This window comes from Neodiprion fabricii, chromosome 3 (assembly GCF_021155785.1).
Source record: "Neodiprion fabricii isolate iyNeoFabr1 chromosome 3, iyNeoFabr1.1, whole genome shotgun sequence".
Classification (NCBI taxonomy): domain Eukaryota; kingdom Metazoa; phylum Arthropoda; class Insecta; order Hymenoptera; family Diprionidae; genus Neodiprion; species Neodiprion fabricii.
The window spans coordinates 20,311,248-20,336,526 of record NC_060241.1 but is presented as its reverse complement, the minus strand read 5'-3'; the positions used below and the strand labels follow the sequence as shown (position 1 = coordinate 20,336,526).

Genomic DNA, 25,279 nt, shown 5'->3' with positions numbered 1-25,279 from the left:
GAGAGACGGATTTATTGACATTCTTTATTATTATTAGAGAGAGGAAGAAAGCAAGAAAAAAGGCACGCGATATGAAGGAAGTAAGAACGGTGTGGTATGACGTCAAGAAGTGACGTCATCCTTACCGTTTTTCAGAGTGGCCCAGAGGTGCTGCTCGGTGGCGAAAACTGAAACTACGCGAAGCGACGCCTTGTCGAGCTCGGTTTGTGTCTGTTGGATGCGTAGGAAGTTCGACCTCCTCTCCTACCAATCTCTGGTTTCGTTCCTAGCTGCATCACCATCCAGTGTTGCCAATCCAATGAATATACATTCGGGCATGTGCGCTTTTCGGATTTGAATAATCAATCTCGAAAATACTCAATAAGTTTTTCTCTTCGTTCACGGTCACCCCATCTTTAATATTGCGTAAAGTACTATGCACGAAAAGTAACACACCGAGTACTGATTGACGCGTAAAAATATGCGTTCAGCGTACATACATGCATGTATGCATGTACGTACCTACACCAAATGCCACAGATATATTTTTGCATTGTAGGCTAAAATTTTTATCCTTTGGAATAATCCTAATATTACAGTATCGCGTATGATCGCGTGCATTATACATTTTGGTATCCACGATTAATCGAAAAAAAGCGATTCTTTGTCAAGTACGGTTGGTCGAGTGACGGGAACAGAGAATACAGCAAAACAAAACGTTGAACGCATCATCGCGTACAAAGAAGGACGGGGTGTGCGAGTGTTAATCTGTGTGTGTGCGCGCGCGCATACACCAGCAGCGATAGGGTGGCGGAAGAGGGGGGGGGGGGGAATAGTTGAACAGAGCGGGAAGTTGGCACCACTGTCGGCGACCGTATCTCCGGTCTCCTCTTGGATCCGCAGTTTCGGAGTGGCGAGCTCGCGTTCGTCAGTGATTCGCAAACCGTTGGTGAACGCGTTCAACCCGTCCCGTCGCGCGTCGCGTATAGATTATACATATTCGCGTCGAAGCTGTCCCAAAGTCCGCGTCCTGAGTTCCGAACAATCCGTCGAGAAGTAGAGAAGCTCAGACTCGGCTTAAGGGCAGCTAGTAAACGATCTGGGAATGGCTTTCAACGGCGATGGACCGCACTCGAAGAGGCAACGTCTCGAGGAGTCGGGGCACAGGGTAAGCGATGCCGAGATGCACATTTTTCACTGTAATGCGTATCGTTTCCATTGTTAGAAGTGCAGCGGTATCATTGCACCCATGTTTCCTTATTCCCGCGGGCCCCGTTCGCCTATCGAGAATGAGTCCGGGACTCCTGATCGCCGCCGGTTTCTTAACAATCTTCAAACAACCCCACCACCACCGACTGGTTATTACTCACGGTGCATCGATTATCCGCACGCGGTCGGGCTGCTGCGTACCTTGGAGATTGCACGCTTTCTGGTCGCCATTTATTGTCACGATCACGATCATCTCCATTGTTCGTTCCCCGGCGTTTGAAAATTGTCTCGGTAAAATCTCCTCCCTCGCGGGAAACACGGACACGTCGCCAACGGCAACCGCGTAAACTCCGTTCGACGAGTTTCTGCCATTCACATTGTATATACTTCGTCACGGTAGCCGGAGCCCTCCGACAACAATTCGCTAATCGATCGATCGCCCGCCGACATACTTCCTCGCTTCTTTCTATCTGTCCGTTAACCTTAGGAGCTCCGTCAAAGGAGTAAGACTCAGTCAGTCGTTTACCGGTCTCCTCCTCCTCCTCCTCTCCGTCGTCGACAACCTGTTATCGTTTCTCCCGGCGGCACTCGGCGGAGTCCGTCGGTCGCAGACCGGTGGCCACAGGTTCCGTTGCCAGAAATATTGATTATTTCTTGAAGCTTCTCCCTCCCCCCTCCCCCCCCCCCCTCTCTGTCTCACGCTTTGCCGCTGCTGCTCGATTCTTGTTTCCTTCTCGTTTGCGCAGATCTGCCGATCGTCGCTCCTTCCACTGTCATTGCTTTTTCTTTTGCTCTTCGCCCCCTTTTATCGAACGAGATCAGCGCTCCTCGAGAGGCTGCAATCTCGGATCCCGCTCATCGTCGGCTGGCTAGCTATAGTAGCAATTATTGACAAGACGGTGGCAGCCGAGTCGCTGTCTCGCTGTCGTTTCTACGTAGCCTTCGTCGCCGCCGTCTTGCGCCCAGGTTACTTACACACCCCGTTTCTTGTGTCAGACACCTTATCTCTCACGCTGTCGCTGCGAGCGAGTTCGCCACGATTAGACAACACAATAAATTCTCTCCTCATCTTTCATCGCGAGCCCGCCCGCCACTGCATCGTCCTCCATTGTACGCTTATTAGTTTTTGCTTTTTGTTCACGATGCAGCGATAAATCGTTATTGCTCCTCGGACAATGAATGCCTAATCCGTACAGCAGAACCTTTAGTCTTTACGAGACCGAAGTTAGTAGCGTTAACGTAACGAAACATCATGAAAAATATCGTTGATGTGAAATTTTAGAATAACTTTCAAGGAGTCGGTTTTTTTCAAAATAAGGGTAGGTATGTTTTGTTTATCATGGTTTACTAACAATAAGTAGCAGAAATATCTCAAGGTGCGAAGTAACGATTTTGACTAAATATGCATCGTTACTGTAACGTTACTAATTTCATACTCATTCTTCTTTCCGGTTTACGTACTTGTCTATTCGGCGGAAATGGGTCATCGAGAAGAATGAGGGAAAATAAACTTACCAGGGAAGAAAAAAGTAAGATGAAAGCAGAGAATATGATTTTGTCTCTGCAACCGGTGATACAGAGATACAGGGAGAGGGAGCTTGAAACCTTATAATCGCAAGAACCATTTTTCTCCGTCTCGAGTAATCTATACATTATAAGAGTATATATTATATACTCTTTGCAAGTATAATTACTTTTCTTCAGCCAACCGGCGTGGCATTCCATATTCGTTACACACAGAATAATACGTACACACACACTTTAAATGTATACACACACATACGTCAGTTGGGTAGACGGGTAGATATTCTATAAGCCGGGCTGCTTTGCTCCTTCTGCAGCACTTCCCTCGGCAGCTAATAAATATATATATATATATATATATATATACACACACATATACATATACATATAGAGAGCTTTAGTTCAAGCCTCGGGGAAAATATTCCTCAAAGCTAACAACGAGATGGGGGTTATTTTATACCCATAGAACAGCAGAGGAGACTGGATAGAAGATCAGAGATTCTCTTCTCGCGTAATGCCCGGTGCCACCACGCTGCATACGATTTTGTAACTGTACGTGAACAGACATTCCCTTGAGAAATTCAAATACTCTTGCAAATACATATGTGATAGACTAGAATGTCTAATTTTCGATGATCGAGAACCTCCACTGACAAAAACGGATGGATAACCATCCCTGCGCGTTACGTCACCGTGCAAAATATCGCCCGTGCATCATTCCTTTGCTCATTTGTACGACGAATAACGCGCGCCTCTGTCATTAATCCCAGATTGAATTATTTAATAGTTTTGTTTCATATTACATACGCATATTTATATGTTTGTATACTTATGCGTTATCTTTTAAATGACGATTTGCACGATGAATGGGCTGTGGTGCGTTTGCTTGACGGAAAAACACGATCGTGCACAAAACGAATAAAACAAAGAAAAAACATTGGGAGGAAACCGAACGAAGAAGAAAACAATATTCAAACATGGCTGACAATGGGTGAGATTGAGGGATTGCGAATAAATGATGGTACAGCCCCAGGAGAATCAAATATGTGTCGAGCATGTATATTCATGTGTTATTTTAATATTCTCTCACTCTTTCTCCTCTCCTCGTTTTCTCTCTCTATCTCTTCCTTGCCAAGATTGAAATGCCTTTGTGAAGTCCGAATTATCTTTTTCTGTTCGTCTTCCCGCCGGCTTCTATACTGCAGAGACAAACAGCTGTCGCAAGTTTTTCTGCAGTATGCATTGGCATTGGTGTAGGGTATAGGGTATAATAAAGTCCTCTGTACAAAATGACGAAGGAAGAGAAGTTAGTCGAAAATAAAACAATAAAAATATATTGAAGGAGGAAAAAAGGATGAAAAATCTGGGATAAAAATTCTTTATTAAATTTTGCTCAACGAATGGTACTTTCTCTCAGTACGAATGAAAAAAAAAATGATTCAAATTTCATGTAGCCATGTATGTAAATTCTTGAAAAGTATGCGTTTTTTTCATACTTATAAAATCTTATTGGAAATAGTCAGCGCGCACGTAGGCCGTTGTTTATGGTTAATTTTACAAAGCACGTAGCGCGATGTCGTTATTGTTATTATCGGCACATCGTGTTACAGACTTATTTACGGTTATTTAATCAATTCTGCCAACGTACAACGCGACCATCACCTGCTTCAGCGCGTTTTACAAAAAAAAAAACACTCTTACACATACATTAGAATCTGTTCCGCAGAAGATCGTCGAGAAGCACTTTGGTCACTTTCACGCTGCTCTGTCCGCACGACGTTGCTTTGCAATTATATTTGCAGTACTTAGTTACGTTGTTGCATGCATACCGTGGCGGAACAATACGGCTATAATTCGCGTATCATGGCAATTCGTCGGTGGTTGTAAAATGGTGTGGTGGTGGTGGTGGTTGTACGCTTCATCGCATGCACCCATCCACCGGTGATTTACTCATTTATTTACTTCTTACTCACATTGTACTCTTTCTCATCTGAAGTGTGTGTAAATTTTACTGACGAAGAGTGGAGTGGGTGTATAATCAGTGACGATGCACGTAATACACGTATTACTTGGTTACATATCGAGTTTATTGTTGGTTACTTGATTATTTTGCCGATTGGTTGATCGGTCGGTCGGTTTATCAGTTGAGAACGGCATGATGGATTTTCCGTTCTCTCCATGACCATCTAAGGAGGGAGCGAGTTGCCAACTTGCTTTCTTACTTCGATGAGTTTCGCAAAGTCGACAGACTTTTTTGCTCTGTCTACATGAGAGCTTCGGTTCCTCTTTTCACGTTGCAATTGTAAATTGTAATCTTTTCAATCGCAATCATGAACGGTACTGTGACGATTCATGTTGAGGAACCCTGTTTCGCGTCTTCGGAATTGTTTGAAATTCAGCAAATCGTAATACAACAAGACACACTCATGTTTTGAAATCTAAGTTTCTGCAGAGAGATTAAAAATTGGAAATAAGTGAATTTCTTATTTACTCGTAGATTTCTAGCCGTGGTTTACATATACGGTTCGTGACGACTATTTTAATTTTTCTTTTACCAAAGCCAAACAGCAAACGGCTTTGGGTACAAAACAAATATATGAGATTTGTGTAGCTGTAATTATGAAATCTAATGTGTTTTGTCCGTAAATACGGTTCTTTTGATTGTTGTCACTGGTATTATATTTCTTCGTAACTATTGCGATAATTTGATGCTGGTGTAACAATGAATTAATGTTGCGGTCTAACTTAATTAAAAAAACATTTAGTATACTATACAAACTTATTTAACCGCGGATTCAACGCCATAAGAATCATGAAATTTAACGTTAACAATTATAATCACACTTAATAATTGTTTTACTATATATTCCTGTAATACCAACATTATTAATGTCCATTTTTTTCTTAACATGTGAGAAATGCATACTTAAAAGCTTTAAAATTTTTTTTAACTTTTCCTGCCGGAGAACAAAAATTAACTGAAATACCAGAGAATTTCCTGAAAATTTTTGTAAATGCCTCCTTAACAGGCCTGGAAGGTTTCCTAACAGAGGAAAGGGACGTTGATTTTTTCCATTTCTTTTTATCTGTGCCTCGGTGAGTGACCGTCATGTTTGATATAACGGTACAGTTCTATTTTATATCAAAGTCTTGATTGAAGTTCTCTCTGTCTCTGTGTGCGTATCTACATATTTATATACATTATGTACATTATATATGTATATTGAATTCATACGTTGATACTGGGAGTTTATATATATATACATACACACACACATATGTACACACGCATAGGTATAAATAAGGTTGCGTTTTTATGATTTCTTTTTTAATATCGATTTTTTTATTCCCTTACGATCATGGCTCCAGGCTCCTGCAGACATTATTATTATGGGCGATACGAGGGAAGCAAGCATTAAAACTTCTACACGATATTTCTGGATGAAATAACTTTTACACTCACACATACGTGATATGTATATTTTCAATGATTATACGCATCGGAGTTGTAACGACACGTTTTTTATAAGCTAGATTAAAAGAGAGAGGGAGAGAAATCGGCTGTCCTGAGGAAAAAAATATCACAGTAGCAGTATGACGATGGTTATTTTTCCCATCAACTATATTTAATACGGTTTTTTTATTTTCTTATTTTCTTTGTCAAATTCACGTAGTTATTATTGACATTTTGTTTAGGATCAGATTAATATTATTACATACCGAGGACTGATAAAAATTTGCGAAAAAATTGCCGGACGACAAATAAATTCAATAATACTCTGCTTTGATATTCTCAATTCTGGTTGTAATTGTACGAAAATATGTACACATTGTGCAGAATTGAAGCAAGAGGGTTTAATCAAGACGTGAAACTTTCCGAGGTGTGCTTCGGTCGGATGGCTGCTCGAAGATATAACATATTTTATTCCATTAGGCTTTGTGGGCGGCGGCGAGAGGAAAAGGAGGAAGCCACCTTAAATTATGTACAACGCCAGCGTTTACCCCTACAATCCAATGTCTATTCTCGATGTTTCAAAGTATTAACGCCTCCGCGCCTCCGTTTCTGCTCTTAATCGCGCAGTGATGAAACTAAAATCGTTCCCTCGATAATGTTAGTGTTATACGCGTGCTATACATACCTGGATCGTGTTGTAGTAGCACTTTATTTTATTTGTTTCAATTGTTTGCAACAAACCGAACGTACGTGCTTAATTTTAATATTATATAACAGGAAGAGAAAATTAATAATACAAGTAAAAATAACGAAGTGGAGAAAAAGAAATACTAGAGAATAGGTAAAAATTAAAGAACCGGAAGCTGGGGCGACGTAATGTCGGGATGAGGTAAACCGCGGGATTTTTTTTGCGACGCCTCGCTTATTATAATGCGCCGCAGTCTGTGCGGCATAGTAATTTAAATAATTTTAATAACTGCGGTGGCAGGCGATCGGGTGTTGTATAAGAATCGTATCGCCGGTGTTGCACGGACCGGAAATCGTATTAACCAAACCTTAGAGTCGTCGGTTCTGCTGTTGCCGCTGCTTGCCGTGGCCGTGCCATGCGTTATTTGTCAAGCGTTTAAGCATCCGCGAACACGAAGCGCGTCCGGCTTATAATACATACTTATAGTGGATACGTAGGTATAATTCTCACACACGGTCAACTAATCCGTCTGCCTTCCTCCTCCTCGTCATCGTCGTATGCCAAAATCACTCTCTTACAAGTTTCTCGTCTGTAGTTTCTTAAACCGCTGCCCTGATCCCATGTAGCAGGATCTACGATATCAATGAAAGAAAAATTGTGCAGTGACAATCGATATATTATTTCACAATCCCTTCGTTCAAGCTGAAGCAGAAATGTGCTTTTCAAAGTGATTATATTAGTTTCGTCCGATTTCACAGAATATAATATAAAAAATTGCGTCTTTCGTTGAAAAGAAAAATGATGGTTAAAAAAGTCGTTTTTTTTCAGAGAATTTATCTGATTTAAGAAAAACATTTCTTTAGATTTAACCTATAATTAGATTTGTGCTCCTTAACAATGAATATTCTTTTCAAAATATGTTTGGAAAGTTAAATTTTTTGAACCTGTATCGGTACAGTGCGCTAAAATCATGCTGGCGCATGCGCTTGGATGAAATTCTCAATTTCACACACTCGGGGTTTCTCGGCGCATGCGCACTTTGCGATAGTTTAATTTTGCGCACGGAATTTACTCGCTACGAGTGGCGTCATTTGGGCTGAACGTGAGTTCAACGTGAGGTTTGCGCGTTTAGGTTAGGTTTTAAATTGTTTAAGAAAACTGAAACAAAAGAGGAAAAATCTTGTCGTCTTGTTTTTACTACGTTTTCACGATCGAAAAATACAAAATTGTTGTTCTTGTTGTAGTTGCTAGAGAGAGAGAGATTATTGTTATTCGATGCATTTATCTCACCGTGTTAGAAAATGTGAAATACATAATAGAAGAGGGAAGATAATATTGCACAAAAGTATGTGTGAGAAAAAAAAATTATCCTTCATTATTCAACAGTTGCAGAGACGGGATTGTATAAAAATGCATACATGTTCGATGGTGTAGTTACGTTACTGTTGAACAACTGCTCGTATTGATAATAAATGTATTATATCTTATAGGTACTATACATTGTGCACACATGTTTATTCGTTCGTTTAAAAATATATCATTTGCTCGATTAGCTGCAGTCTGTATATATGTATATATATATATCTTGTTATTTCTGATACAATTGAGGTGATTTTGAGGTTGTTGTTGGCTTTATTTTATTATTTTATTTTTTATAAATTTTATATTCAGTCAATTTGAATCGCATCTTTTCCCTTTCTTGTCTTCAATTTTCTGTTATTCAAACGAAACATCGTCGAGGTGTGCCATGTAATTAATAAATAATAGCTATTTTTACACCAATGTGTAACAGGTCTCGAAACATTTGTCGGATCTTTATCTCCGACGCGACGATAAGAATCGTCAAACATCTTCAAGCAGCGGTGTTCTTCATTCTTATTATTGTTATTGTTGTTGTTATTATTATCACTATTCTTTACATTCGCAACACTCGAGATAACGAGTAACAATAAAATACGCCCTTACTTGCGTGGTATCTTGATACATGCGTATAATAATAATAATAATAAAGAAACTCGTAATAAATGCAGAGCGTTGTTTGTTGTACGCGGCGAGGAACACAAATGTGGAATTTCCTGAAAATGAAAGAGCGGTGACAAACAAAAAAATAAAAATAAAAGAGGTGAAATATATACAGCTTATATTTTGACAACGTTGGATAAAAAAAAAAAAGAAGATGAATATGAAGAAGAAGAATTGAGGAGATTATGTAAGGACAGATGGGTTAAAACACTCTCTTTTTTTTATTTTATCTAGACGCTGGGTGATTTATTCTCACAATAAGTTCACAGGCCTTCTTCTTTCGTTTCTTTTTCCTTGCCGGTTATCTTTCGATGCTATATACGTTCTGCCTTAACCTCACTTAACATAACATAACACAACCTGACCTGACCTAACACTTAACATAACATAACACAACCTGACCTGACCTAACATACCCTTTGTGGTATTCTTTAGACAAGAAAAAACACGCGCCTGTTTTCCATTTTCGTTTTTTATAGGGTATTGGTTTTTTTTTTTTTTTTTTTTTTTTTAGCTGGGTTAGAGTTGCAGTAAAAATTTTCCTCTACAAGTTTGTAATCCCGTGATTTGCAAATTTTTATAATTATTATACTTATATTATGAAGGAAGCTGTAATGTTATATATCGATGAACGAAATTTTTGGCAACAGTCTTATATCTGTTTTTTTATACGTGCCAAAGCTGTAAGACTTTGCGTCGATTCGCGTATCAATCCCGGAAACAAATCAGTACATTTCTCAGATGCGTGTTGCATATATTTATACGCCATGTGGCTATTTATCTGCAAATTTGATTTATTCAATTATCTGATGGTGACCTCCGATGGGTGTCAGCTGATATCTTCATATTCTCCGACCAAATACTTAATGAAAATGACGATATTTACTTGAATATACGACGTATAACATATTCTCAAGGTTTCAATAAATGATACACATTCCTTTTTCGCCAAAACAATTCGCGAAAATCGTTGAAAAAAAAAAGAAAAGAAAACGTAGTCCTAAACCTGTGTCCTCTCTTAACGATAGATAGCTTTGTACGGTTTAGTGCTGGGATGATATTTGATCGCGAGTGACTGTAAATTCAGTGAAACTCGTGAGATAGCCTGGATAAACCTGTACTTCCTATAAATGTTTTGTACATACGCTGAGATTTCACATGTACCAGATTTCATTTCACGTTTCACTGACGTCGCTGCCACGACGGTGGTTGCAGCAGCTGCCAACTGACTGCAGCTCGGGGATTTCGTTCGAATCGAATCACAACACGACTAGAATCCTGTGTGTGTGTGTGTGTGTATATATATATATGTATATATATGTATACACACCTATAACCAGGTACATATAAAATCATATATAGAGCATTTCCAGATATCGAACACGGAAACGGTTTTCAGAGTATCGAGGTAAAATGTTGAATTCAGTTGTCGGAGGAAGAGAAGTAGGAGGTTTGGTACATTGGCGAATTTCAACCTCCGGACGGCTCTTTACGGTTTTTAACGTCGCCCGCGGGTAATAAACTCGCCCGTCTCTCTACAGCGGTGTTATATGAGAGCAACGGAACGCGTATTACGTTCTCATATCTATGGGATAGTCAGTGTCAAATCTTACCGGTTTTGATTCTCATCGTTTTTGATTTTGTTAGAACTTTTTTCGTATCATTTATAAGGCGTCCAATTTAGTTTTTTTTGAATGTTCTTTGTGGAATCGATTCCGAAATGAAGATATACAAATCCTTTCAAAGTTCCATATTTTATTTTTATTTTACTTATTTATTTATTTATTTATTTTTTTTCCGAAAAATATTCATCTTATTTCACTCTTTGCTCCGATCGTTTTAAGATTCGTGCCATAATGGTATGAATTTTTTTTTACTATTTTTATTTTGTTGAGTATCTCGACAATTTTATATCGTAATCTGAGCAGAAAATTATCCAAGTGTTTGATAGAATAGAAAAATAAGTAATTAAATCTATTACAAGGTTCGTTGCGAGTGATTTAAATAAAGAATGCAATTTTTGTGAATTCATCTTGAATGTTGATGAATTGTTAAGATTGCTTTTAAACCAGTTTCTCGAAACTGTGATGATAAATAGTTAGCAAGAAAATTAATTTCAATTAATTTTCTACGTAATTTTGACAGCACACTTTCCATATACAGTGAAGACAAATTGTGAAGAAATTTTTTTTTTTTTCGATTTGTTTAAATAAATAAAAGATAAAGTCGTCATGGAATCAATTTCAAAATGATCGGAGCAAAAACTTATATGTTTTGAGAATTATCAGAAAAAGTGGCAACTTAAAAAGGATCGATATTTAAAATCATCCAAGTGATGCAATGGATAAAAATTCCTCAAAGTTAATCGATGGTCTTAAAGACTTCACAATCGCCTAAAAAAGATTCAACGAACCTGAAAATAGCGAGGGTTAAAAAAATTGGTAGATTTGACATGGAATTTCCCCTACCTATATCGACTCTTACAAAATACATTTTTCGTCTCATCTTTTTTCCTTCCTTTCTTTTCATCTCAATTCTCCCCTCATAATTGTTTATTGTTTTGTTTTCTCTGCAAAACTCCGTGAAATCGTCAAAGCGAAAGAAGCCAAGGATATTTGAAGACAGATGGTAAATTCAAGGAGTTGAAAAATTGTACGCTCCAATCTACGCTGCAGATATAACATTTGGGGGGGGGGGGGGGGCAGGCACAGACGAGTTTGACAAACCAAGGAAGAGAGCGAGTGAGAAGGAACGGAAAGAAAAATAAAGGACGACGATAGTGACGGTGGAAAAAAATAAATTATCGCGTTTGCGTCTTTTCCTCGTGCTATACGATCTACGGTATAATCTGGGCTCGTTGCCAGTATATATGTACAGTTGGTGAACTTATTCATAACGGAATTTCAAATTACCGATTTACACTTGCTGCTACCGCTGCTGCTGTACCCCGTGTTTCACTTCTTCGTGCAAATTACGTCTACGGATTTATTATACTTGCGTATTATGGTAGAACGTACGCGTGTATCGTACGGTATATTTATCTGTACGGTACCTGCGTATAAGGTATATATCTTGAATCTATGTGTATCGGACTGCCTAAAAAAAAGAACTAGTGATTTTTTATTTCGATCGCCCACTTCGTGAAATCATAGTTTTTAAAGTAATATCGAATCTCGTGAAATTAAATCGCTGTGCGATTTTTTTGAGCGGTGCCACATCGACATTTTTTGTTCGCTGTTTAATTGACATGTAAGAAATTCAATTCTGACGGTCGGAGGGAGATGATAATTTTTTTTATGCAATGAACGGATCGATCTCTGTGCGGTAACGTTTGACTACTTTTATGTTTCCTTCAAATCGGCGCGTTGTAAAAGCTTTTTCTTTTCGAAAAATGGATAACGACAAACGCCCAGCTTCTTCGACTGGACCACAGTAAAATGTTGAATAATATCTGTGAAATACGTTAAATTTATTCAATTTAACCGAACTTGATGTGCCTGTCTGTCGGAAATATATAATTGTCAAAAATTTTAATAAACACTTTATCGTTTTTCGTGTAGAAGAAAATATTATACTTTGATAAATACTATTTTTACATGGAAGATTTCCATTCGCCACGTTTAGATTCTTTAAAAATCTCCGATATTGATGAAAGATTCCTGACCATGGGTATATACGAACATTTTTGAAAGGAACAGAAAAAAGTGAGGTAACGGTAAATATCAATAGCTTTGCAAAAAAATATTCATGCATAACTCCTCGGATATGCGGATAAATTTATATATCCGTTGACAGATTTATTATTACGTACGTATTTATATGTATTATACATATACGTGCGTAATTTAAAACCGTTTCGGCAATTTTCGCTATTAATCGTAGTATTTTTCAAATAATTATATTCGTAAGCATTTTAATAAAAGCATTTAAAAAAAGCATTTAAAATGAAATGAAATGACAGAAAACAATGAAATTATAAACGAATGCTTAATCGATGGAACCATCCAAAATCGATTTACAAAGTCACGTGAAATCACTCAAAATCACGTGCAAACGTGTGAAAGTGTGTGAAATCACATGGAATCACTTGAAATCGCACGTGTATTCACTTGTTGAACCAGCAAATCACTTTGGAAAGCAGATACTTTGAAATTCCTTGAAATTAGTTGAAGTGGCATGAAATGCTTTGGAAATTCCTTGAAATCATCGCAATCGCTTGTTACCCGAACCATGATTGAATATACCTCCTCGGCACGAACATTAGCGAGATAATTACGAGGGATTGACGGTTGAAAATCTCGAATGAGACTATAACTTACCGCTAATGATCAGTTGTAATTTTAATTCAGTTGGAACCCAACTTTTCGAAAAATACTTTAGGCTTATTTTACGCCCACTTCACATTAAGATGGCACGCCACTGCTGACTTATGGAATTTTTGAAATGCCACAATAATAATAATAATAATAATAATAATATCTATCCCATAACACGTGCTGTGCGTGCATTACACGTCCTCACATGCAACGGTGACCCGAATGGATGCGCGTCGATTGATCGGTTACACGAGGAAGGATTCAGTGTGGGTTTTGAAGAAATAGAAGGGATGATTATATTTATCGCACACGCTAGAGCGATAAGAACTGGCTATTAATTTTTCACCGGTAGGTAGAAAACTGGAATACGGGAGCAGCATCGACGGCCACAGAATGTGGATGTGGATGGAAGGAAGGAAGGAAGGAAGGAAGGAAGGAAGGAAGGGGGAATGAAGAGAGGCACGCTTTGGAGGTTCCATTGAAGTGTCTTCTCAGTTTCTCTCGTGGTTAGCCACGTGGTTGGCTCACCGCCAATTTCCTCCTCGATCCGTCTCTCTTTCTTTCTATCTTTCCATCTTTCTACCCTTTTCTTTTTCTATATTTCTCTATTTCCGTCTCTATGCATGCGTGTATCTCTACTCGCCAGGTTGCGATATTATTATATACCTACATTCGCACACGCGTAATAAATCATCAACACGCTTCTTCCATATCACGTGCGTATCGCAGCCTGATATTGTTTCATACGCTGAATCAATTTCGTTGAATCGACGACGTTTCATTGATATTCGCGACGTAAAACTGTGGCGATACGCGATCAGGGGATATGGAGAAAGATGGAATGCAGAAAAGAGAACGATAACCTTTTGGTACGCTGTGAAGAATTGGAAATTTATTATTCAGAGTTGCAGGTGTTAATTACGTGACCTGAAGCAGACATTTGCTGGATCATTGTACCGCTAGACAACTGTATACTTGGTACATGCAATAGACTATTTCTTCTATTATACGTGCAAACTTGTGTAACAACGACATTTGGATTATCGTGGTTGTCCTCCGTTAATTGTTTCTGCATTTTAGAGAACGCAAGAAGAAACTTAAATGCAGAATAATGTGGGAAAAACAGCTGTTGGCGAAAACACACGGAGAGAGGTTTTATTTTTTTAAATAATGTTCAAACATTGATGCAATAATATAGAGGAAAATTTGATACCAGCAACTCTATTTTTGTCTAATTATAGTTGTCAATACTACATTGGATCTTGAAATCAGTTGTCTGTTTTACCAGCATCAAATATACAGCTACAAAACAACTTTTATTATCACTTTGTACCCAGCATTGTATATTTTCAGTTAATGCTGAATAATGAATAAAGTTGTCGACTGGATGGGGTAACCTTAACTAAATATTTCATAAGTAGAGTGCATCTAACGTATTCTTTACATCCGTTAATACGGATACACAGCTATGCATATTATAATAAAAAAAGGAAAATAACGTGTCCTTTCATCTTCTGCTTTCGCAACGTTAATATTAAACGCATAATTTGGAACTATCTTACCGGCGCAGGAATTCTCTAGTCTTGTTAAGCCAGCCGTCGCAAAAGTTTGTTCTACGTACCTATCCTCTATATCTTCTTCTCGGCAAAATGCCGCCGCCCGACACTTTGCCATTCTTCTTTTTCACGGTTGTACATTATACGAAAAGTTTTACACCATATTGTGAAAAAGTTTTCCACCGTGCGTATGCATAGCGTGAACAATTACACGAGGAGCAAAAATATTTGACAAGTACTCACGTTACACGGTGTATTGTTACGCATATATTTCAAGTATTCCTTTTTTTACAGGATGAAATCCCTTTGGTTCAAACCCATCTTTCGTTTGTAATTCTAACGTATACTTAACATCGACTCGTTGTGTTTCGTCATGCTTACACATTCTCATGGTTGTTTTTCTTTTCGCATTTCAGAATCACGAGTACGGAGGTTACGGAGATGAGCCACGAAGAAAGAGGTACTATCCGATTTTACATTATTCACGAAGCTCATACTGTTACATTGTTACATCAATTTCGAATGTATTTGATAATTGACGCAGCTGGAGCGTGATAGCGAATGATTTCTAATGATCTTCATTTCATTTTGGTTCTACAGGGAGGACAATAACAAGCCCAACCACGTCCTGCTGTTCACAGTAATCAACCCCGTCTATCCAATTACGGTGGTAAGTCAAAATTTATACCCATTTTTCGCCTATTTCGTAGATCTAAGACAATTGTACGACACTCGAGAAGAACTACGAATGCGCCAATTTTTGACTCTACGAAAATAGGAGGATCGAATCCCTCATAGTCGATCAATAACGAGTTCCTTAAACTTGTGAAAAATTTTCTGTATCGGATGATCAAAAACGAAATGAAAACAATGTTATTACCAATTATCGAATACTGATCGTAATTGATGAATTGATTTTCTCTCGGTGAACCTTTGTGGGAAAAAAAAACAAGATAGATGAAACAATGAAGAGTTTTTATACATAGTTTAAACTGGTAGGACAAGCCTGATAAGATGCAACAATAACGAACAAAGAATATGTCGATTACGATAACCATCGATCCGAGTAATTCTGGACTAACAAAAAGGGGGGATGTGATCTACCACATTTAGGAGCCAGCAGCAGTGATGTCGAGTGACTTGCAGTCTTCGTCTCGTTTCGATGTCTATCTTTGCTTCTTCGGTGTAAATGGGAACGGTAGAATTCTTAGACCCAGTATTATTGGGAACAAGACAGTAAAGTCCGTCAACCAAGGCACGCAATTCATCATCAACTCCTCAACAAAAAGAGAGATTGAAAAAAAAATGGAGAGCTGTATTCATTTTTACCTTCTGTAACAATGTAGCACGCTCGTCGATATTCATCATTGATGGTGTCTCTTGTTTGGCTTTTCATGTACACGTAACAATAGGCTCGTTTTACGCATCGCCATTACCCTGTTATTTCTACGAATTCACGTTCAACAAAGCATCGGCGAAACACATCCATATTCCATTCTTATAAACGGGTCACGATTTTCATCGTCAATTCATCGTTCGATGTATGTAGTTGATTGGGTGTGACCTGAAATCAAAATTTTCTCTCCTTTTGTAAATACTTATTCCATTTTCAACCTGACGAGTTCCAATATCGAATTTTCTTTCATTATCATCAAGAACTCGTCGTTGATTAAACTTGTCGATTCAACCATTCAGTTACACCTGGTCCTACCAATTATTTACCAATCCGCAATTGGGGTCTTAGCATGCGTCTTATTGCCTCTAAGAAATTGTCGGGAAATATTTTATTGAGGTTGTTAATTTGCTTCAAGTTCATTTTTTATTTTACCACGTTCATTCACCGTTTACTTTGAAAGTGGTAAAGGTATTGCAAGCTAGGTGCAGCTGCAGGATAATATAAATTTAACCACGAGATATATCGGCTGCTGTATAGGATTACGTTCGCACCATTTTCAGATAGCTACGCTTACTTGTTTTTGTTGTTGTGGTAGAGAGAGCTGCAGGTTCGCCGAAGTAGTAAATAAAACGACGTCGTATACAGTTTCCGCCGTCCGAGAAAGCAGCCTTTCCTACTTGGTACAACCGATTCTCACCGCGCAGCCCGAAGTTCGCTTTTCTACCTTTATCCACTACCGCGTTACGACCGGTACACCTAGTGAACATATATATACCTTCTCTGCGCACAACCGGAAACAACTTTTTAATTGCATAACTTATCGTCGAGGCTGATTGGAACAGCAATTATGAGCACAATAGTAGTTCGTTTCGCTAAACTTTGACCGTTAAGAGCTTTTAATGAAGATCGATAATCAAGCATTTGTTCGTATGAAATGTTTTATAATGTATAGGATTGGGTAGAAACAAACGAATATTCCAAAATAAAATTCTCCTACAATTCGCGAGACTAATACTTGTGATTCAGTAGGTAATATAAATAACGACGTGACAGTTTAACCCTTTGAGTCACACATTATTGCGTCGAGTCAACTTTTATAACGCGATAGTATTCGGTCGCTTTTTGGGGACGCTGATTGCGAATCCGAAGTCAGATTGCGAAAGTTGAAAATGTCGGATCCAATATGGCGGACAAAAATTTCAAACTTGATTGAATACGGTCAAAAAATTCTATGCAGGGGTTTTCTGGGCAGCTGATCGGATTTCCCACATTGAATTTTCGTAATCTGATTTCAGATTTGTATAAAAAAAATCGTAAAGAAACATATCGAAAAGTTCTCTTAATGTACAAAAAATGCTTGCCACTATGACCCTAAGGGTTAAAAAACGGTACTCAAGTTTCTGTCGGAGCGTCGTGAAAATCGGTACAACAGTTTTTGAGATCATCGATAATGAACAAGCTACTGCAGTGTAGAAAGCTCAGCAGTTTGAACGCGGTAGTGTAGAACGTACTACTACGTATCAAAGAACATACCGTTCACCGTAAAACGGATCATTGACAAAGCTAGAAGTTTTCCGCTGTGGTGAATTTGAATTTTTTTTTTTTTCTCTTTTTTTTCACGTCACCTTTTTTGGGCGGCCAATAATAGCCCTGCTGAGCTGCCGCCGGCGCTCTGTTGGTACTAAAATTTATTTAGCGATCGAGAGATACACATACGCATGTATTTTCCTCACTCCGCATTGCTCCGCGGTCAACAGACGGGTTACAATGGCTCTTCTGGGTCTCTCGCGTGTTCCATCCTATTCTTCCTTCTATTCTTCTTTTTTAACTCTGTTTTTTTTTTTATTTTTTATTTTTTTATTTCAACACCCCGGGTTATACTCATCGCCTACCGTACCGTTCAACACGCCATTTCATTTCATTCGTGCGGCAAGAGACGAGCGGTTCGATGGTTGGTCGGACGCTTTACCGAGTGCTGCACTAATTAAGAGATTCTTGTTAAGGAGAAGGAGGAGACGACGAGGCGAAACATTCTCTTTCTATATTTATACATTTACATCCATGTACACGCGTGTAACGTCGTCGACTCATTACAAAATGACCAATTATCTATTTTCTTTGAATTTAGCACCCTTCGCGACGTGTGTGAATAACGAGCTGCCGCAGCGTCCGTATATCGTGTAACAAATGCGTTATATTGTTTGTAATTATCTTGACGAGTTTTAATATTACCGTACTCGTAGATACTCGAGTCGTTTTATACGGATGTGTGAATTAATTCCTGATTGGTTAGTTTCGAATTCATAATCTTATTTATTTCTTCTTTCTTTTCTTTTTGTCCCCTTATACCTTGTAATCTTTTCCTTGTCTTCTTTTAAATCGGCGTCAAACGTGATTAATATTATAAATGAGGAGGTTCGATTGCTATCGAATCTCAGGCGTCTATGTTTCTTGAATTTTGGTTTTTTCTCACAGCGTGTATTTAGTAACGTGTTGCAGAATTTTTCTTTCAAATATACTTCAGTGAACGGTGCTAATAGTCATAAATTATTATCCTTATTTCAACGTATTATTTATTCGAGGAACTGTATTTTCACGATTTGTATTGTATAATTGTTTCAACACGGTGATGGACGACGTGTAATTTTTACAAGTTACTGTATGTAAGTTTCGTTTTATTGGTTCTGGCGAGAATTCTCGTGGTTTTCAACCGATGCGCGAGCAATTCTTATTCTGTGAGTCATTTTACTCATTTTATATATATATATATGTATTTAAATATAAATTACACATACATACTCATACCTATATGGATGTATGTGTGGGGACAGATGTAAGTATGTAAAAAGATATTTGGCAACTCACCTCGAGTTGCACTGATTCATGCGTCAGGAAAAATATGTTCCAAGTGATTGAGTCATATAACCGCGTGCCAAACTTACATGGCAGTGTACTTTTGAAAAAATCTCTGAGTAAAAAAATCTGACGATAAAAATGATAGTTTACTAACGACGAGATTCTTCGATCAATACGATATGACTTTGCATTGAGATGAAAACTTGTTTTCAATTTTCATTCCGATCATGCTGACAATGAGAGAGAAAAAGTTTGGAATGCGATGACGTTACCAATTCCATTAATCATTAGGGGGGGAGGGTTTCCAAATTCCAGAAGGGAAAAGTTCCGATAGCGCTCAATTCAGAATTTTTTGGTAGCGAAACTTAAAGTAAAGATATCGAACTTTGACGATACTTCATGGTTTCAATTGGTACGAAACCAGACGCTCAAAATGAGAAAGTTTAAAAATCTGAAACATCGAATTTCCAAATGATCGATGTTTTCACTTCTATGAATTTCTGGCTTGGAGAAATTTAACCACTTTGATCTTTAATTGTTTTAGAGTTTTTTATATTTTTACGTTCGAAATCTTGGTCATTCTGATTTTCGATTTTTCTTTAACCCACTCGTTGAATAAACTACGCTGTGCGAGTATATTTTAATTTTCGGAATTTCACTCTATCGAAACTTTATTTTTCAGAACTTTGCCCTATCGGAACTTTACTTCTAGGAACTTTGCTCTATCGTAACTTTGAGCCGGCGGGTTCCCGACCATTCGAAACAACTTTGTTACTCAATAAATAATTCGGAGTTGGGCGCATTCCGAACTTCCACCTCCCCCATAAAGAAATACGAACACCTTATCACACTGTATCGCCATTGTTGAATTAAGGCACGACGGGCATCTTTTTTTGTACTTTCTTATAACAATTATCCAGCAGAGAAAGTGTAAGTAGCGATACCTTGTAGAGATCGCACATAAATTCTACCTCATTGGCTATCGTATTGTCGTGTTCTTAAAATCTAGATAAAATGTATAGTTGTACTTTCTAATCGTGAAAACGTGTGTGTACGTGAACTTCTTTTCGCTCTCACCCTTTCTCCAGCATCTTTGTGTTTCTATTATACAAGCATTCATGCCGTCCGCATGAACAGCGCAACAAAACTTTGATGATAGTATAATTCGGATGGTTTTATCAACATAAAAAAGTGAAACAGTATCGTTGCAATGTAGTATGTATCAATTATTATGAACCCTGAAACATTAATCATACCTACAAATCTTGTCGTCTTGCACACTGCCGTGGTCAGGAATCGGAAGAATCGCAATAATCGCACGCATTAAATTTTCGCAACAGTTACAAGAAAATATAGCAACAGTGATCGTAATGAGAAAGAATAGTAACGGATCCTAGTCTTTGTGATAACAGCTAGATAACTAATTTTCATTTTGTACCTGGAACTATATTTTTCGATTGTGGTAAAAAATGAAAATAGTTAAAGATTGAGCGGTAACCGGAACTAAAAATTTCTTCAAGTCTATCCGCAAGAATCTGCAATAAGTATTTGCACGTTTAGTCATAAACTATTTGGTAATACGGCAGCATGGCAAAGCAGAAGCCGAAGAAGAAGAGCCGCTGCAAGTCGCGCAAGACGTCAAGCATCTGTCGCTTGCACGTTAAATTCGTTGGTAGGGTACATAGTTTATATATATATATATATATATATATATGTATGTATGTATGCATGTATGCATACGCGTACACACACTATCATCCCTCGTCTCTGCAGCCACACACGCTTATTTATATTCGTCCGTGTACGTACGTACGTAGGCATGTGTGTACCAACGCACTTGAAGAAGAGGATGCCTCGCAAGTTATTAGTATACGCGAACGGGGCATCATTACGTAACCATATGAGTAGAATTCGAGACAGAGAACAGTTGGTCCGTGTCGCATTCTCCTGCTCTTCTCGTATCTAACGGCTTAGCGCAAATTCATCTATCGGCTGTGATTTCGTTCTCCGTGATGATATGAGACGTGGTTAAAATGTCACGAGACACAAGTGTATTGTGATGTACGTTATACTTGTGGAAAACGTACGATGGCCTGGTTAACTTAAATAAATAAACGACCGTTTATTGGGATGTAAGGTCAATGGTTTCAATTCATTGATATTGATTTTTACTAATTTTCAATCGCTCTTCTTTTGCCGTAGTTATACTTTCTCCGGTAAAAAGTGTTGAGGAATTATTTTATTTGGCACGTTAGTCGAGTTTGCCGAAGTCTTGCAAAAATTCAGCCTACTCGAGGAATTGTGGGTAAAAATTTGGTTAAATCGGGTATAAGGTTAATAAAATTTTTGCAACAACGAATCGTCCAACAGTTGAACTGTTCTTTTCCAATTAGTTTGAAGATCTGGAATTCCCAATTAACGATGCAAATATATTTTCTATCAATTTTATTATAGATAATAGTTTTCCAGCGTTTTCTTTTTTTCTTTCCCTATACTGATCGCCCTACACATTTTATCACTGTGACTAATTTCTGAAAACCTTCTCACATGCGAATTCGGTAAAATTCCCATTCGGACAAAAAAAAAATAAGTATTATTAAAAATATAATAGGTCGAAGAAAGAAGAATCGCACTTTGAAAATGATTTAAAATTGAAACGAGAAACGGGAAATCTTACGATAATAATAATAATAATGATCTGAAAAAAATTCCAGACTAGGTGGCCCATTTTATGTCAAACTACACGTTTTATTTAACAAATTGGAAAAATATATATCTCATGACGGTCGATGTGAAAGCTAAGCCAGCAGCTGACACAGAAAACTCGGAATCCACGCATATTTATACAGGTGTTTTGTTTGTAGGTTATATAAGGTAGAATACCATGTCAATGAGTGACGAAGTATTAATCTTTATCTAACTGACGAACAGACGTGTTGTAAATCGGGTCGTTTACTTAGACAGCCTGAATATAAACATACGTAATTTATGTCGAAGGAAGAGATTTTATTTTTTTTATTTCTCACGTTCATGTTTTGTCCCATTCTTTTTCCGTTTCTTTTAACATTTTTTCGTCGCTCAAATGTGACGTCCAGCTGCGACGGTGCATCCTTTGCCGCTGCACAAGACCGAAGGAAAGTACATAGGTATAGGTATACAAGAGTACATACAGTCGCACCGGTTTAATAGGTCCACTTTTCATCCGGCGCTTTGTTATATTTATATCTTTAACTAGAAGAGCCCAAGCTAGTACCATATATTAAAAATACACCAGCCAGTACGTGAAACGTACGTTCAACCCTCTCCTCTCTTCACACCCCCCTTTCACGCACTAGTTGCTGTCGCTCTCTCTCTCTCTTTATTCTCCTTCTTTCCCTCTCGCTCGTTAGACGCAAGCATCTAAGTGTTACAACGTCGTAGTCGTACGATTGTTGCATGGATGTGTATTTGTGCGTTTTTTTTTTTTTTTTTATTTAATTATTTTGATTTTATATGTAGAGCTGTCGCCAACAAGTTCCGGTAGCTTTTTATGGCGAAAGTTTCGATCTGGCTGGAATTTGGATAGGTCATAATGTTGGTACAGCAATATTCATTGATGTCTCAATCTTAAGGCCAACTTGTCTACGGTCCGAAATAAAATCCGAGTTAGATTCTATACGAATTATGTGATAAGGACTGACGATACAGCTGGTGTGAGAGGATGGGAGTCATTGTCACATTATTCCGTTTAAACTGAATGAAAAAGAAAAAGTAGAATTTAATAACCATTAGAATCAATGAAAACAAACCGAATACAAAAATTGGATAGTACAAATTGTTTATAACGAAGCCTGAAAGTCTTTTATCCCCTCATTTTTAATTTTTATTTATTTATTTATTTTTTTTTTTGCTCGTAACTTTTTTCTTAATAATATTAGCGGAAAAAGTTGCGAATAAAAGTTATGGATAACTGTGTCAGGTAAAAAAAGCTCTGTAAAATTTTTGCATCGGCCTCACGGTTACAGATATGAATTTAAAGAAAACTAATTACGCTCTTAATTTTAAGATGGCGGTGGTTTCATGCCACTTACAGTCCCAGAAACTGAGTCTTACACTCATGGCCAGACCCCGTACGAAATGGAAAGAAAACGCATTCTACCCAAAACGCGCAGTTATTCACTATTCTACCGTACTAGTACGTTATAATGTATTTCACGTCCTGAAAGATCTAAACTTTTTACGTAAATAACGCCTGAGGTTATATTTATTTGACCATAGGAAGTGCCAGAGATTCGAAGACAAAGGTCCAATTCAAAAATGCGATAAAATTGATCAAAGTGTCTGGTAATCGGTAAAACTTGATCAACTCAAAATTGGAGCCCTTTCATGCTCGGCGCACACTACGACATATGTAAACTATAGGATGATATAAACGTTAACCATAATAGATTACGTCGAGGAATGTAAAACGTCTTTTTTTCTCACCGAAAATTGTAAATCATCTATTTTATCTTGATTTGATCGTGAATATAAAAATTATCAATTTCGTTTTATCAAATGATGTGCAATGTTCGACTGTAACTAAACTTGGCAATTTATACCTGATGTATAAAGGCACTTTTTGAAATACAGTCTTAGGTTATTTGGACTTTACTCTGTCATGTGTTTGCTTATAACTTACAGTCAATGAATATTAGTAAATTTCACATTGATCGTGCGATGAATAAATTTTATAATTATTTGAAGAGGATTACATTTCTTAAATACGGTATTGAATAACGTAATTAACGATAGAAATATTTAATTGAATCAATAAAAATCGCAATACCGTTGATTAATATAAATTTATATTATACCCTTGATTCAATTCAGTTTAAAAGTAATTTGAACCAAAGCAACGTTTATATTTCTGGCTATTGCTAGCGTGCATGAGGTCAGTCTTACAATTAGCTGCAATATATATACGAACCAAGCAAATGAAATTACTTGTTCTTACGCGTTGTGGTATTTTTTTAATTTCGTGTCGGTGTAACTTATTCTTATGTAACATGTATTAAAGATCACAAATCTCACTGTTACTCTACCAACCGTGAGCACTACGTAGATATGTATAGTTACGTACGTGATTAAAAAAAAAAGACTTCATATCACGCACGCTCAGCGTCGAAAGTTTGATCGTAAAAAAGAGTCTTCAGCTCACGTCAGTAACGATTATGAGAAGCTGTCGGTGTAAGAACCGGTTACACGTATAGTTAGTTGCCAACCTATACCACAGGAAATTTGAGGAAGAAATAATAATAAAAAAAAAAAAAAAATGACATTGGCCTTGGCCTTGCTGCGAAAAAGTTACGTACGAATATACCGATCACGAGGATTAATATATGTATACCCATGTAGGCTGAAGAGTTTCTCGCAAATTATCATGTAACTGCTCGTACGATTCACTCGCCATTTCGGCTTTTCAATATTCACGTTAATATGACGAAATTATAATAGAGGTTGGTGCGAAAAGTTTTGTTATTATTTCTGCTTTATTTCGTTTTTTTTCCCGCAAAGACCTGCAAAAATAATTCGGTATATTCCGTAAAGTATTTATTGAACGATTACTTTTCTTTTTTTCCATTTCTTTTTTACCGTTTGGTAGTGACAGTTGAGAGAACGATTTATTTATTTATATATATATATATATATATATATATATATATATATATATATATATATATATATATATATATATATATATATATGGGTATATATGTGTAAATGTAAAGCAGAATCGGCGGGAACGAGAAAGGTGCAGAAAATCGTAACAAATTCTAATCCGTGATCAAGTTTTTTTTTTTTTTTTCTTATCCATAACGTATAAGCCTGCATGATACATGCGCGAATATAACTGTACCCAATGCGGTAATTCAGTGCGGTGAATGGATGGTATAACCAACTAGCCGCAGTCCCGATGCATATCGAATTGCTTGTGGGCGATATATCGCGTGTTGTAAAGATAATCGAAAGTGGAAGTTGATCATTAAATATAGTTAATTTATTTCTCAACGTAACGCGCGTCTTATATAAACATATTTGTAACCTGGGCTACATAACGATGTCGCGTGCGTACAGGTATAAATATCTATAATCTATATAGGTATATATTTATTAGGGTGTCCCTTATTTAGGGTATCAACGAATTTTTTCGACCCCCCGCCCCCAAATCAATTTCAAATGTTTCAAAAATAATTGCCTCGTTTTTTCAGATTTTTACCTCGTCTCGAACACGTGTTTCGGACACATTCTCTGTATATG

General features: G+C 37.5%; 1 protein-coding gene and 1 long non-coding RNA gene across 4 annotated transcripts in view; one reads left to right on the top strand and one right to left on the bottom strand.

Annotated features, from left to right (window-relative positions):
* Positions 1-860: 860 nt before the first annotated feature.
* LOC124177171 (heterogeneous nuclear ribonucleoprotein L) overlaps positions 861-25,279 on the top strand; it is a 79,156-nt gene continuing 54,737 nt past the window's right edge. For 2 of the 3 annotated variants that reach the window (XM_046559260.1, XM_046559259.1), the window contains exons 1-3: positions 868-1,147; positions 15,165-15,208; positions 15,349-15,418. In XM_046559260.1, coding sequence (XP_046415216.1) covers positions 1,085-1,147; positions 15,165-15,208; positions 15,349-15,418 — 177 coding nt within the window. In that variant the 5' untranslated portion in view covers positions 868-1,084. Of the gene's footprint in view, positions 1,148-15,164; positions 15,209-15,348; positions 15,419-25,279 lie in introns of all 3 variants that reach the window. The other variant, XM_046559261.1, reaches the window with a different exon arrangement.
* LOC124177172 lies at positions 15,983-16,873 on the bottom strand. The gene is made up of 3 exons (XR_006869543.1): positions 16,719-16,873; positions 16,460-16,632; positions 15,983-16,312 (listed from the first exon to the last, which is right to left on the bottom strand). It is a non-coding gene; the product is annotated as an uncharacterized LOC124177172 (long non-coding RNA).